The sequence below is a fragment of the Lates calcarifer genome, linkage group LG2 (genome assembly GCF_001640805.2).
Source record: "Lates calcarifer isolate ASB-BC8 linkage group LG2, TLL_Latcal_v3, whole genome shotgun sequence".
Taxonomy (NCBI): Eukaryota; Metazoa; Chordata; class Actinopteri; family Centropomidae; genus Lates; species Lates calcarifer.
In genome coordinates, this window is record NC_066834.1 from 7,675,407 (window position 1) to 7,689,886 (window position 14,480).

Genomic DNA, 14,480 nt, shown 5'->3' on the forward strand with positions numbered 1-14,480 from the left:
TTAACCTGTGAACTTGGCGGTCTTGTAAAAACTCCACAAAGAGTTTCATTAAACTGCCACAATCAAATACTCAAGAGGTGTTCCAGTGGTATGCAAAGCACCTTTCAGATACTAAAGTTTGTACCTTAACATTTTCACACAACTCGGTTTTCATTACATGCCATTACTAGCCTCTATCTTAGGAGCAATTTTACTTGTAGGTCCCTACCAGGTGCTACCTGGCCCTGACAACATAGCTCCAAGGGTCATGCAAACCCCCTCCACCATTAGAGGGTGGCAACTTATGGATAATGGTTCTGTAAAATTCTCATAAGCAGCTAAATTATCTTTTATTTGCAACATATTGTCCCATATGTAATGGAATCATGCTTTTATTTCTTTTGAAAAATGAATTGACCAAAATCTAGGATTTTGCCGTAATCTTAATATCTAGTTCTCTGGTATTTGCAATGTGATGGCTGCTGTTGTTAAGTATTATTTCCTTTGAGTCCATAAGAGTGTGAACAGTCTCTGTGGTGTTACTAGGGACAGCAGAACAGGCCAGAGTGACACCTAATAGATCAGGTCTTTACGACCACCAGTTTAGAGATGAGAAGGAGACCTGCTGCGGCCAGAAGTCTCTCTCTCTCAGGCCTGCAGCCCTGACCTCCCTGGGGGAGCGCGTCATTAGGGCCCATATAAACTTTTGAAGTCGTGAGTCCAAGGAAAGGCCAGGTATGTAAGGCAATAAATTGTGACTTTAAATACAAACACGAAAAGTGAAAGAGTGCATGACCCCTGACACGGAGATGACTACTTCTGAGCAGTTATGTCCTCTGTTTTTCTCCCCTCGGATGGATACCTGTCAGCCATAACTTATTGCTTCCCACTGTTACACTCAATAAGAATGAGAACTAAAGGGTGTCTTTGAAGCTTTTTTTTTTTTTTTTTTAACTTGCGTCAATAAATCCTTACCAATGATTCAGTGGAACTACGTAAAACCACTAATTAATTGTGACATTTAAAATGATAGGGAAGGAATTCTTCAAAGCTTAGTCATTAGAGCAAATATCTTAACCATCAGTTAAGTGAATGTGAGTCACTGTGAGTTCTGTAACATGCAAAAAGCTCAAACCTATTAAAGAGCAACATGTTTCTTCGAAATGCTAGAGAGGTTGTAGTAAGTTCTGCAAGAGTGAGCGTGCATGCAAATGTTCTTAAAGTACTTAGGAGCGCATACCAAGGAGAGCCTGCTATTCTAAGAGTTTGTAGCTCCCTCTCATGTCCAGCGGGTGAGTGACAGCAAGAGGCAGGAAAGAGGGTGTTTCTCCACTGCATCTCGGCCAGGGACAGCTGACTGGTTGGGATCTAATTGCTCTCAAGTGAGGTCAGCAGGAGGCATTTATCTAAGCAGAGTGCACAGCGACAGTGGAAGATGCACAGAGTCGGCCTGCCAGAAACAGGGAGACATCCATGGGAATTGACAGAAGCTCCCAGCTCTTGTTTAGCTTTACTGCATTACTGGATTTGGTTTACAACTGAGGCTACAGCTGTAGAACTAAAGAGTCTTCAGCTTAAAACTCTTGCTGAAAAGGAGCACACCTCTGACATCTCCTGTCATCCCAGAGAGCACATGTAAGTCATTAAACTATGGACTATGAACTATTTTTTTTAACAATACAAGCAGCATAGTTTGTTTGTCTGTAGGTACATACTGTATGTATATTGATACACAGGAGATTATAGACCATAGCATAGCAATCCAACAGCACCGATGCAATATTTCTGTCCTATGTCAGGGAGACATGTTTCTGTCAAAGTACACCACAGAATTTTTTTTGATTTACTGCTAGAAAATGTACAATACATTCATATGGACACAGAAAACCAAAAGCTATTTTAAGGGTGTTGATAATTTACGGGAGCTCTCCTATGGAATTGGCTGAATCCCAGAAACAAAATTACTTACTGTAACTGTGAGTATAATATTTTTTTCCCATCTGCATTAGCTAGACTCAAACAGGTCTACTTTTTTTTCACAGTGACATCCTGCATAACATTTCCTGAACTGGATTATGACATCCCTTGTCAGACTATGGTCTCAAGAGGATGGAGCAGTCAAAGCGCACCGTCACTGAATAACACTGTCACTCGTCTTCTCCCTCTTCAGACCACTCTCCAGCTTCAGCAACCCCCAACCACCTTCACACAGTCTCCTTTGCAACCACACCGACTCAACGTCCCACCAGGACTACGACTACTGCGGAAACAGGGATCCGGAGGTCACAGCACAAGGGTCACAAGTCAGGGTTCAGGGGGGGTCGCTGGGCTGAGGGATAGTGCGCAGATCTCTATCTCACATTTCAGTATGTTGTTCACTGATCCCCACTGCATTGTATTATAATGCGCAAATGGATGCTGACATGGAACCTTCAAAATCTGTTCTCGGGACTGTACCTGCACGCAATCTTTCTGTTTGGCAGTGTGTGTGTGGTCTACAGTGACTGCACTCCAGAGCAACTTGCCGCCATCATGAACTGCTCCAAACATGAGCGCCACACCAGGAACTACGACTACATGGAGGGAGGAGATGTGCGTATCCGACAGCTGTTTAGCCGCACGCAGTGGTTCCTAACAATTGATGACAGAGGCAATATCAATGGGACTCAAGATCCCACCGACTGCTACAGTAAGGATGGCTCTTTTTGTCTAATTATAATACCAATGGTCTGCATTTATTAGGAATTAAAAACACACACAAAAACAAATGTGAAATAACTTGAATGCAATTGGGAAGTAGGACTGCAGAGTTAAGTTGTGAAATCTTTCCACTGAATCAGTAAAGAACCTTTGGCCTGTCAAGGTGACAGAAGCACGTGGGAGGTGTTATTGTACGCAGTTCTAAACAGTGTAATCACAGTGTTAATAACTTATGTATCTCTGTTAAAGCAGCCAAAGTGACAGTGGTAAAATGAAGCAGGTGGGGATTTTGGCTTGTTAAACCATAACATCATCTAAACACAGGCTGTAATGAAGTAAACTGAAGGGTCTCAGAGACTGATGGGTGCCAGGCTTGTGTGACTTCGGACTCACACTGGCACAAACTCACATTTGCTCAGCCTGATTTACTCTTCTACAAACTTACAAGTGTCAGGATGAAATCTGAAGACTAAGAATTGGCATGAAAAATAATGAAAAATGATATTTGGTTACTTACACAGAGGCAGACACCATATTGTGTCAAATTTAAAACTACTGTTCTAAACAAAGAAAGTAAAATTTGTAAAATAATACATGCTAGTTAGGTGTTATGGCTAATTTTACTTGCTTGCCATTGTAACTGACACTGTAAATTGTTAAAATGGCTACTTTAGAGCCAACATTTTTCAAAGCTCATGCGTTTAGACACTACTGGAAATCTCTGTCATGGTGAGGATGTTTTAAGTGGTTATCATTTCCTCCTATCTGACAGTGCGGCTGTGGCTGGAATGTTGGCTTCACAGAGAGATGCCTCATGGAAAAGATGCTTGTGCAACAACTGGCAATGAAAACACAAAAAATTGATACACCCATATGTGGCTGACAATCGCACGCTAAAAGCACAGAGACATTAAACCAATAAGTCTTTGAAGAGACCGGCATGGTTTAGATGTACAGTACATGTAATAAATTAGTGATTCATACTTTTTGGGTGAAGTAAGCAAGAAGTCCTGAAAAGACAACTGCATAAAGAGAAAGCAAAAAAGAAGAGGCCAAAATGAGAAACTTGGAGCTGCATTATTTTTGGCTTCTACATTCTGTGTGCCTCCGCAGTAAAAATATAGGCCTACTTCCATCTCTTGCACCACAACAAGTTTTTTCTTACTTTATTATATTTCAAAGGATTGTTTTGATGAAAAATCAAAATGTCTCCAAGGCAGATTTTGTTATTTCACCAAAGCTTTTTGCAATGTACAGAGAACTAAAATGTCACACACTGTCAACACTGATACTGGGCAACACAGACAAAAAATGTTTCTGTGTGCTGCCCAGGGGTATTACAATAACTTCCAGTAAAATTTTGTTCTGAATGTGTAAACAAACCCATGTTTCATATATGATAACAGATAGATTTACTACTAACAATGTAGAAAATGGTAAGTACAAACACATGTAGGTTTGTGTCTAAGTGAAAGACCATGACATAGTTTAACCAAAAAATGTGATAATAATATCAATAAAAACTTGTGTTAAGCCACAGCAAAGAGCAGATGTAAAACTTCCAACAGTATGAAAACTAGAAAACAGGATATTCAAGGACAGTAACTACTATATACAGTATTTAAAAAGTAGTAGTATCTTTTAGTTTTTATGTTGCCACTCAGATTATGGAGTAAGAGACCTGGTGTCAGGTGCAGCCAAATAAGAATAACACAGAGACTTATTGTATCCTATATTCACTTTCAATTCACTATAATTTGGTAAATGCCTAACTATAATACTGTAGTTTCAGTGCTGATAAATTTTGATAAAATAATCATTGCATTTATAGACAAAGTGAATAAAAATTATTCACATTAATTTGCCAGACATTACATGCTCTATATAATTACAAGGCATTTACTCTAAACACAGTCAATATTGATCTAATTGCACAATAACACACTGTTCCTGGAAGGCTGTCTGCAACATCCCTAAACACGCATGTAAACTCTGGATTCAAACTCTGTTCATAAAAAGCAGAATTAGGGATTACCCACAAGTTAGTTTACTTAGCCAGGGGCTGGACCAAGGAGTGATGACAAATCTGTTCAAGCTGAGGATAGCCTGAGAGACTATCCGCATCAGAGCCAAAATGTTAACAGTATGTGTGTGTGGAAATGTGTTCCATCTTACCACAGCAGACCAAACAGCTGTAGCTGTTACTTGTAGGGAAATACAAACTGTCACTTGTGGGAATAGCACTTACATGCTATAAGATCACACCATAAGATGCTATGCTTCTTAACAGCCATAAAAACACACTAGTCTAGTGAAATCCAGTGGTGTGACATGCAATTGCATCTGAAATGAATGATAAGCAGGCTTTGAATTTATATAAGGGGGGGATTACAGAACTTTGTGATCACCTTCACCTCAAGTCACAGAAATAAAATCAAACAGGGGAACAGAAAAAGCTGGGTTAAACAAATACAAGCCACAGTCAAAGGGCAGTGATAGTAATATCAAGTGTAAGCAGAGCACAAACAACATTCCACAATTGGGAGACTGCCATCTGTTTGTGATCTAGCAAACGCTAAAACGCAGCATGCTCAATGTCAGTCTGAAAAGCTTTAATAGACTTCTTCCCCATTTCCTCTGCCTGCATGTCAAATGAGAGAACATTTACAATATGTAAAAATTAACTGCAAGGTTTTTAAGCTTTTAAAAGTCTGTGATTTGGATCTCATTTGCATCCTTGAAATGCATATGTTACTCACTTTTACTGTTACTATTTTGAATTAGGTTTTGGAGTTTTCTTACTGTATACATGAGCTGTGTTTCTATTTTTAAAGATATAATTAATTTTAACCTTTCAGTCTAAAGTCTAAAGACACTACCTTCATTGTGTTTCAATGACTAGACTGATAGACTGGTGCTATTTGCTTCAACAAATATTTTAAGTTTATAAAACCAGAATGGTACTCAGTACTATGCATACCTCCGCCAAGGCCAAACAATCCTACAAGTCTTTGTATGTCTTATAGCAGACAAACCATAATGATCCATATATTATTCCCTGAGAAACTGACCAAAATGTCAAAATGTTAAGGAAAGTGAAAAACAAGTCCTGGATCTGCCCTTTTAACCAGATCTTCATCAAAATTTAATGGGCTCTCCCTTGGCCCATGCCCCATCCCTCCACCAAGTTTGGTGCAAATTGGTTCAGTCCTTTTTGTTTAATCCTGCTGACAAATAAATAAACAGACACTGGTGAAAACATTACCTCCTTGGCAGAGGTAATAATAAAAAGATCACGAACCAAAATAGTTAGCGTAAGTGGTTTTTCTCTCCCACAGATTTGAAGGGCAGGCCTAAAGTGTAGCGTGCAAAGCACATGCAAGGAGGTAGTTTTCTCAGTCCCAGGAGAGAGAGGCCTAATCTGTCTCCCATATGTGCTATGGCATAGGTTGTGGTTTGTGTAACGGCCACCCAGGCCAGTTAACAAGGCTTGAATAAAGCCAGAGAGACCACAGACTGATTAAGCACAGGAACTTCCATCCTGTTGGTTAATGAAGATGAATGTCGAGTGCAGTGTGGAGCTGAAGTGAAGGCTGGATGATGATAGTGTCTTATCTGTCCTGTAATATGTGTCATTTCCCCTAACTGTGTGAATGTCTGGCAGGTATCCTGGAGATCAGGACAGTGTCTGAGGGGGGCATACTGGCCATCAAAGGTGTGAAAAGTCAGCGTTACATATCCATGAACAAGGCTGGAGTGCTGCAAGGCAAGGTAATATTTTACATCTGTGAGAAAAATCATAAACTGCTTTCAGCAAATCAATGAATACAAGTATGGCAAAACATCCATTTGAATGTCCAAATGCTGGCCACTGCAGACTGTAATATATTGAGGCTTTTATATCTTTCCATTATAGGATACCTACAATGAAAACTGCAACTTCAAAGAGGTTTTCCTAGAAAACTACTTCAATGCTTACTCCTCGGCAAAGTGGACTAAAAATGGAAAAGAAATGTTCATAGCCCTGTCGCAGAAGGGAAAACCAATACGAGGGAAGAAGACCAGGAGGGAGCATATAGCATCTCACTTCATTCCTATGAAATGCAGGGAGGAGGAGAGGAGGGCAGAATGAAAAAAGCAAAGGACTAAGTTGCAATTTGTGTATGATTTGAGTCACGTATTATATATGTAAACAGACACATGTAAACTCATTACCAAATCACACTCCACTCTCCTCAAGTTGTAGATTAGTTGTGTAATGTTCCATAATATGTTGTCATTTTCATTTGAGAAAACAACAGATATCAGATGGGCACATTCAAGTATTTCAAACATCCTCAAATAAGATGCTGAAATGAGAAAATATTTGAAATAGCTTCAACTGGTACACAAACTGTAAAACCACTAAAGTCTACTCAATGTTATTGTTATTTTGAGTTAAATATTGTATTTCCTTATAAAACAGTTAAGTGTTTTCTTATAAAACAGCAAAATATATTACGCACAGTCGGGACTGTATCCTTTTCCAAAGATGATCTACACTCAGCCAGATGTGGAGACCTGTGTGATCAACATAAAGGTCCGGAAGAGAGATTTGGTTTGACTTAGATGTGCTGAAGCAAGCTGGACTTGTCTTTTTAGTACAAGTGCTCAGAGCACACAAAACATAGGCACACTAAATACAATCACAACAGCATGTTCAGTGAAATTAGAGTACGTAGGACCATCTGTTTGTGGATGACCTGTTTTGATCTGTCTGTTCTTCTTGCATTGATAACCAGACTCTGGTCAAATGCATTGTAGCTGCTCACTGACTCCCTCTTCATTATCATGTGATTTTGAAATGCTAAAATATTCTGCTGCTGCTGAAAAGCTATACAGATTAAAACACAAAGTGAACAACAAAATAAATGTGTATGTTATGCAATCTCTTTCTATCAGAGTTAAAAATCTTGTACACTAAAAGGTCGTGTATTTATTTATAGATTTTTTTAAAGTTTCTATTAAAGGCGCTATATGTCTCTTTAAACGAAACAATGGCTGAGGCTCTGGGTAAGTAAAGAGCTGTTAATGCAAATCTTGGCTATGTAGCAACAGCAAAAACTTACATATAGCACCTTTGCGCAATCCCTGTTTCTTGCAATGTCCATTATTCAACCTGGATTATTTACTGTGAAATTGTTGAAGTATAACATTACAGACTGCATTCATGGTTTTTTTGACTACAAGGCAGAACAAAAGGCTTCCCATTAAACTCACAGGACTTAGCTTATTGAGTTAATTTAGTTTATATATTAACAAGTAATGGCCCACATACACATCTTTTTGATGTCATTTTTCCAATATTCACAAGCACTTTTTCCTTCTTTGATCAACGGTTTTTGAGAAAAATATCTGGTACTGATATCTTTATCTAAAGTACAACCTACGTCTGTGAGAAGTGTTAATCCTCAGTGAATCTGGCAGTACTAGCAACCCTTTAACATTATGCAACTTCAGGAAGATAAATCTTTATATGAACTGAGCAACAAGCTCTGGAGTATGATGAAGAGGGAATTTTATTCTGCTGACACACTGTCACAAACATTCAATACACCCTAATTAACTCAATAAATCAACTTGGAGAAATAAACAAGTTTTTTTTACTGTCTGTATGGTGACCATTAATAAGAAAGATGACTGTTATTCAATCACATCTTTTTAAGTATTTGTAATCTCAAGTCTAAATTGGCCTCATTTTTAGTACACGATAAAACTGTATAAAATGTACAATCTTCTGTTTGCAGTGATTTTGATCTTACTGGAAAATGACCGTTCAGGGGTTAGTCTTAACCTAATCTATGAATATCATTTGATAAAATTAAGGTTATTCAGCCTCTAATGCTATAATTCACACAAGCCTGCAGAGAAAATGTAATACGCATTACTGTTGCAAACTCTGATATTATCACAGTCCCCTGGAGATATTAAGCAGTCCATTTCTCAGCTTAGCCGATCTGACGACAAGATAATCAAATCTGTTGATGTTGTCTTTAAAAATATTGAATACACATTGGAAAGAAACGTTTGGGAAAACTTTAGTCTCCTTGGACAATCCTACGCACATGATATACATGAATAAGATCACTTAGTGTGATAAGGGAGGGTGAGATGTGGTAATACAACTCCAGGATAAATCAATTAATTTATGATGGAAGATAAAAATACATCAACATGGTCAAATGTCATACTAATTCCCTCTGAGTTTATAGTGTATTGAGTCTAAGTAGAGTCTTGTCTGTGTAGAAAAATATTGCAGACATATTGGCAGGGTTCCCACACCATACATTTACATGTATATACATGTAAAGCCATGCGTGCAGGCACACAAACACACAATACCACAGAGCGTGAGCTTTACCTTTTGCCTGGGGTCACATCTGGCTTGGAGAACCCCTGTCAGATAAAGACAGTCAAATTGAGAGAGCAAACCCCTGAAATACGTTTGACCCAAACAACATCTGAGCAAGGTGAAGGCTTCTGCCAAGTCACGCAAAGTTAGTCTTAGCAGATAATTTGTAACATGCTCAAAATGTAAACACATTTCAGACTCAAGGCTGTGTATTCCCAGCAGGACGAGGGGAGGCTGAATCCAACGAGAATGAGAGAGAACTGTCATAGACGTGAGGCTACAGACTTCCAAGAGACAAGACGCAACACATGCACGCCAGACACATAAATTATACACACAAGGTGATCCAAGACCCACAGATTTTGTTTAATAAAATGCTCCTGAAATCACAAATCTTTTTAATGCTGTTTTTATTTTTTTTATTATTTTTTTTTTACAAATGGTGGGATTCCTGTGCACTTGTCTTCATCTGTTGTGCATTAGAGTTATCAAATAGCAAAATTATGGAACCAGCTACACTCTTGCCAGCAATGACATAAAGTTTCTTTAGAATAAAATATATTGCCTTGTAATATTGTAGAAGCTAATTACTTAACATGGATTATTTAAACAGCATGTCTCAATAGTTTTTATTTTGTATTATTAATAATTACAAATCAGCAATTGCTTGCCAGATGTAGTCATAACTTAAGGTCTAATGTCTTGGCTATTATTTGATGGAATCCAAAATTCAACATTAGCCAATAGCATGTCAGTAGATACAGTGGTCTGCTATGGTTTTCAAGTACAGCCACAGTACAGTTTTACAAATTCTAATATCAGGTTAGAGTTGTGTTACTGTTTGTAAGTCTGTGCTTCTTTATTTCCTTTTCTCAGAAAACTAGCTGAAGAGCTACTGTGCAGTTTGATGGACCTCCTGGGATGAATAATTATTCTCTGACAATGATTTACTGCTCATTGCAATGCTTCAAAACAGCAGTATTATATTTGCATTTGTTTGGAAGCATGAACACAGAAAACCACATGTCCCATATTACAAACAGCATGTGCAGACAAGGGCAACGTCTGCAGGGAGGTTGAAGGAAGTCTGACACTGGCTGCGAACAGCACTGCAGGCGAGGATGGAGCAAGACAAACAGAGAAGGGGGAGGATGAGAAAGTAACGGCAAGTGAAGATGAACAGAGAGAGAGGCTGGGGAGTCTCGTGCGATGTGGAGAGGTGGTCTTGGGGCAGCAGGAGAAAGGGGAGGCCCCAGGGGGGAGGGGTAACACGCAGCTGAACTTGATACATTTCAGGGCCGTAAACCTTCATTTCCCCAGAGGAAATCTGTGGTTATGCAACCTGGGGAATTCTGTGTTTGCAGCCCTTAGCACGGAACCCCCAGAACACCACATCATTGTGAAAGAGGATCAGGACCTCCAGCAACTCACCACAACATTGCACTTTCCCTGACAGTGAATTAAATCCTCACAGAGAAATAAAAAGTTATGATTAAAAGAAGATGTTTATAATCCCCTACAAGATTTAAGTCTTAAAAGAACACTCACTTATTCAGTCACCACTGAGTCCATCACAGAACTGAAGTAAAAATAAAAAAACAGAACTGGCACTGTTGACTTTTATTGGCTATTTTAACCATGGTAAATTAGGAAAGCATTGTGGACCAACAACAAATAAAACAAAAACCTCAAATGTCCAAATACAATTCTCCAGGAGCAAATGATACTGTTCAACTCAAAATTCTACCAGACTAGTGGAACAATGTAGATACTGTATGTACACCACATTTTTAAACATGAAAACTCCAAATGGGTCCAAGTTTTCTACCTTTTGGAGGTTGCAGAGGTCAACAGCTGACAGGCTAGAGACATAGAATAGACATAGCCATAGAATTCAAGTGAAATGCTATAGTGCCTCTCTAAGTTTTCAGATATAACGCAGATGACTTCCTTGCCGTATGAAGACACTGATTGTTTTTTAGCCAACATCATATTTATGAAACTTCACAAGGCACCACATGCTCCACAATTATGGTCATGTTTGGAGTCTTTCTCAACTCAAGCTCTGCTTTCAGTGACTTAAAGCTACACATATAATATTGTTTTTGTGCTGATTCTTGCTGGCGTGTAGTGTTAATCCAGGTGATTTTCCCAACATCACACATATTCTGTGCAAAAAGAGCTGAATTCTGTGGCCACCTCCCAGCCATGATGAAATGGCTAAGATTCTGTATAACTCATTCACTGATTGGCCCAGGTGTGGTGGCAGTTTCCGCACCCACTTTTATGTCACATACTACATTACCATGACTCTGCACAAGTGTCTGCCCCAACTTGGCCCACAGATATTCTGGCTGGGAGGAGCCAAGCAGAAATCAAGGGCGAACATACTTTTAAAATGTGCGCAAGTATCCCACTTTTGGACATATAATTTGGAAAGTAAGGGAAGTTTGTTTGGTTTCAGGCTCTTCATAACTTGTGTTTTTGGTTTAAAAATCACTGACTCGTGTTCATATATACCTAATCTGTTTATGTCTCAGTTATCATTGCAATTTCATATCTACAGAACTGAGCTACTCCATTTGGTCACAGATACAAAACCATTTTACGTTTGCAAGCTTGACAAATGATGATGCTATGTTTCATACATTGTATCAACATCAGTTTGTGAGGCAGATGTTGGCTACTCAGGTCAGCTCTCTGTCCAACAAATATTCTGCCAACTGCACAACAGCACTGAAGTTTTTCAGAGTTAGAGGGAACTTGAAGACAAGTCTTCAGTGGTTATTTCAGAGGTCCTGGGGGTGTACAAAATTCCTTTCAAATAAACTGCTTTGACAAGTTGACATCTCAGCAGCTTTTTAAATGAGGAATACTGGCAATGATTAAGAAAGCTTTTCAAACCCTGCTGATACATTAAGGTTAGTGGATTGGAACTACATTCTAACGAATAAATAGCCCCAATGAAAACTATTGACAGCAGGGTCTGTGGATTATCTAGATAAACAGAGTCATTGTTGTTGGAAAGATGTGCTGTGTTTTGGTTTTTGTTTTTTGACCAAAGAAAATTTTGTGTACCCACATTGTGTTCCCATATTGATGTTTCAAAAGGGGGAAGACTCAAAACAGTTTGGAGTTTCCAAGGCTTAATACCAGTTGAAGTGAGGAAATGTTTTTTGTGATTTGCGTGGATTGCACCTTTAAATAATTAAATTAAGTGAGGTTGACTTCTTTTTTGTGGCATTTTAAGCTCTATCCAGCTAAATATAAGTGAAGGAAGGTTTGCAACCCTTTAAGACCACTTTATCATTTATGTGTAAAACCTTTGGTTTCGGCATGCTGGATTCTCGGTTTACTTTTACAAATATAACATGGGTGCCTGGAGGGTTTTTTTAATCGTCCAGTTATCCCGGCACATGTACACAAATCAATGCACATGAATACATGTATGCAAAAGTGGAGCACTGAGTTTATTTCTCACCATGAACAGGGTTCTCTTTATCTCCAGTTGTGGGACTGAGTCAACTCAAATTCTTGTCTTTCCATGAAAAGAGTTTGGGCTTCATACCTGAAAACCACACCATGCAACTGTTAAAAAAACTCACATGATGTCAAATATGGAAAGACGATCAGTCTGAAAACCACTGCAAACACGTATCATCAGTGGGTAGGTACCTGAGATCCAGATGGTCACCAGGTCAGACAGGTATCTCTTGAAGCTGTCAACCAGTCATTCTTTTATTTCAGGGAATGTTCAATAAAATGCTGTGTTGACTGCTTGCGCTGGGCAGCTAGGATACACCTGAAAGACCATATTTTAAATATTAGATTCTTATATTTTTATTTGTCTGACTGTATTTAAAACCAGCAACAGCAAAATACAGAGGAAAATAATGCATCACTAACAGTCCCCTTTGAACTTTATCTGGACGGCTGTCAAGAGTAAGACAAACATTCCTGAAATGTGGTCAGACAGTTTGTTTTTTCATTCCTCTGTGTAAGACTAAACAGAAAACAACGGAAAATGAATGAATTTTAATGAAAAGACATGTCAGGAACAGTCAATCCATTCAAGTATGACGCAGGCAGATGGATCTCAACCATCATATTGTTGTGTCTAGCTGTGTGACAATTTAATACCAAAGGCAACACAGAGCATCAAGAACAAAAGATAAAAGACGTCAGGATATCCTGTCTGTGGAAGCTAAAACAGCACATTTTAGAAAGTCTGTTAAATTTTAGAAAACAGAGTTACTTTGCAACTGTGGAGGAAGAACCATCAGATGATGTCTTTAAGCACATATTGTACAAAGAAGACACAAAGACAGGCTTCTTTGCAACACAGCCTGCAGTGATGACAGGTAAGCCTGGTGTGAATAATATGACTAATATTGATACACTTGTGTTTCACTGCCATGATTCTCAAAGCAGCCTGGCACACAGTGCACATTTGGCAGGTTTCTGATTGTTTGGAATCTAATATCACAGACACTGGAAGGTCTCATTCGATACACATCTGTTTGCCATGCAGGTCTGCGTGCGATTGTCTGTTTCATAAAAAGTGTTCAGGTATCTTTGAAATCTGACATAAAACAATCTGTTTTACATCACATCAAGCACATCTGGCTTTGAACAAGACAAATTCATATTAATATTTTAAACTAGATTTCCCTTTGATCAGCCATATTGGGGAAATATCTGTGAAACCAGAATTTTACTAATGCAACCTTAAAGGGGAGCAGCTGCCTATATTAGAATGACTGGGTGCAGAGCATCCCAGATTTTTCCTTTGTAGTGGAATAAAAAGCATATCATAATAATTAAACTGAACTACCATTTTATTTGACTCTGTTATTCACTCTTATTCATATTATTTCAATAGCTGAAAAATCTGAGATGTGGATAACAGTTCAAAGGTATCCAGGCTGTAGTGAAAACATTAATTCAGAACTGTCAACAGAGCACGAAATGAGACTACAACACACATCACACAATAAGGTCTCTGTAATTTAGTGATAGTATCACAAAATCTGACAATTTAAGATTACAAATAATGTCACATCTTTGATGTGACATTACCATCTTTGAACATACACCAGAATGATGGACAGGAAGTCCACTATTCTCAATTCACATAGTAAAGTTTAAGTAGATGTCAGAGAGTTGCAGCTTCTGAGGAGAAAGTCAGATGCTTTGGCGCTATTTTATGTACATTTGACCTTTTATGTACTTGGGTTAATCAAAAAAGAAATATTCTTAACAACCACTAATCATTCACAGGCAGACATTTACTGTGGGCAGGGGAGCATGTTTTGAAAAAAATGTAGAATGTGGAAACAGTGAATGGGCAGCAAAAAACTGGAAAAAGTTCAGAGTAAAAGCTGCAAAAGTTCAGTAAAAAAGACATTTC

The 14,480-nt window shown here is 38.5% G+C and overlaps 1 protein-coding gene and 1 long non-coding RNA gene across 3 annotated transcripts in view; one reads left to right on the forward strand and one right to left on the reverse strand.

Moving 5' to 3' along the window:
• LOC108887897 (uncharacterized) overlaps positions 1-14,480 on the reverse strand; it is a 35,822-nt gene that overhangs the window by 20,689 nt on the left and 653 nt on the right. The window contains exons 2-3 of the long non-coding RNA XR_001961711.2: positions 12,746-12,872; positions 12,552-12,638 (exon numbers count right to left, since the gene is read on the reverse strand). This is a non-coding gene — a long non-coding RNA (uncharacterized LOC108887897). The remainder of the gene's footprint in view (positions 1-12,551; positions 12,639-12,745; positions 12,873-14,480) is intronic.
• Positions 1,184-8,308, forward strand: fgf7 (fibroblast growth factor 7). 2 transcript variants are annotated; one of them, XM_018683568.2, is made up of 4 exons: positions 1,184-1,614; positions 2,022-2,668; positions 6,344-6,450; positions 6,596-8,308. In XM_018683568.2, the coding sequence occupies exons 2-4, from the start codon at positions 2,383-2,385 to the stop codon at positions 6,809-6,811; spliced, it is 609 nt and encodes a 202-aa protein (XP_018539084.1). In that variant the 5' UTR covers positions 1,184-1,614; positions 2,022-2,382; the 3' UTR covers positions 6,812-8,308. The 2 variants fall into 2 exon arrangements, with proteins under 2 accessions (XP_018539084.1, XP_018539085.1); XM_018683569.2 differs by having other exon boundaries at positions 2,150-2,668.

Excerpts from the sequence above, each read along its gene's own strand:
- fgf7 (XM_018683568.2), top strand. The coding sequence starts at position 2,383 with ATGCGCAAATGGATGCTGACATGGAACCTTCAAAATCTGTTCTCGGGA. Across the intron at positions 2,669-6,343 it reads AGATCCCACCGACTGCTACA|GTATCCTGGAGATCAGGACA; the intron begins GTAAGGATGGCT and ends AATGTCTGGCAG. Across the intron at positions 6,451-6,595 it reads CTGGAGTGCTGCAAGGCAAG|GATACCTACAATGAAAACTG; the intron begins GTAATATTTTAC and ends TTTCCATTATAG.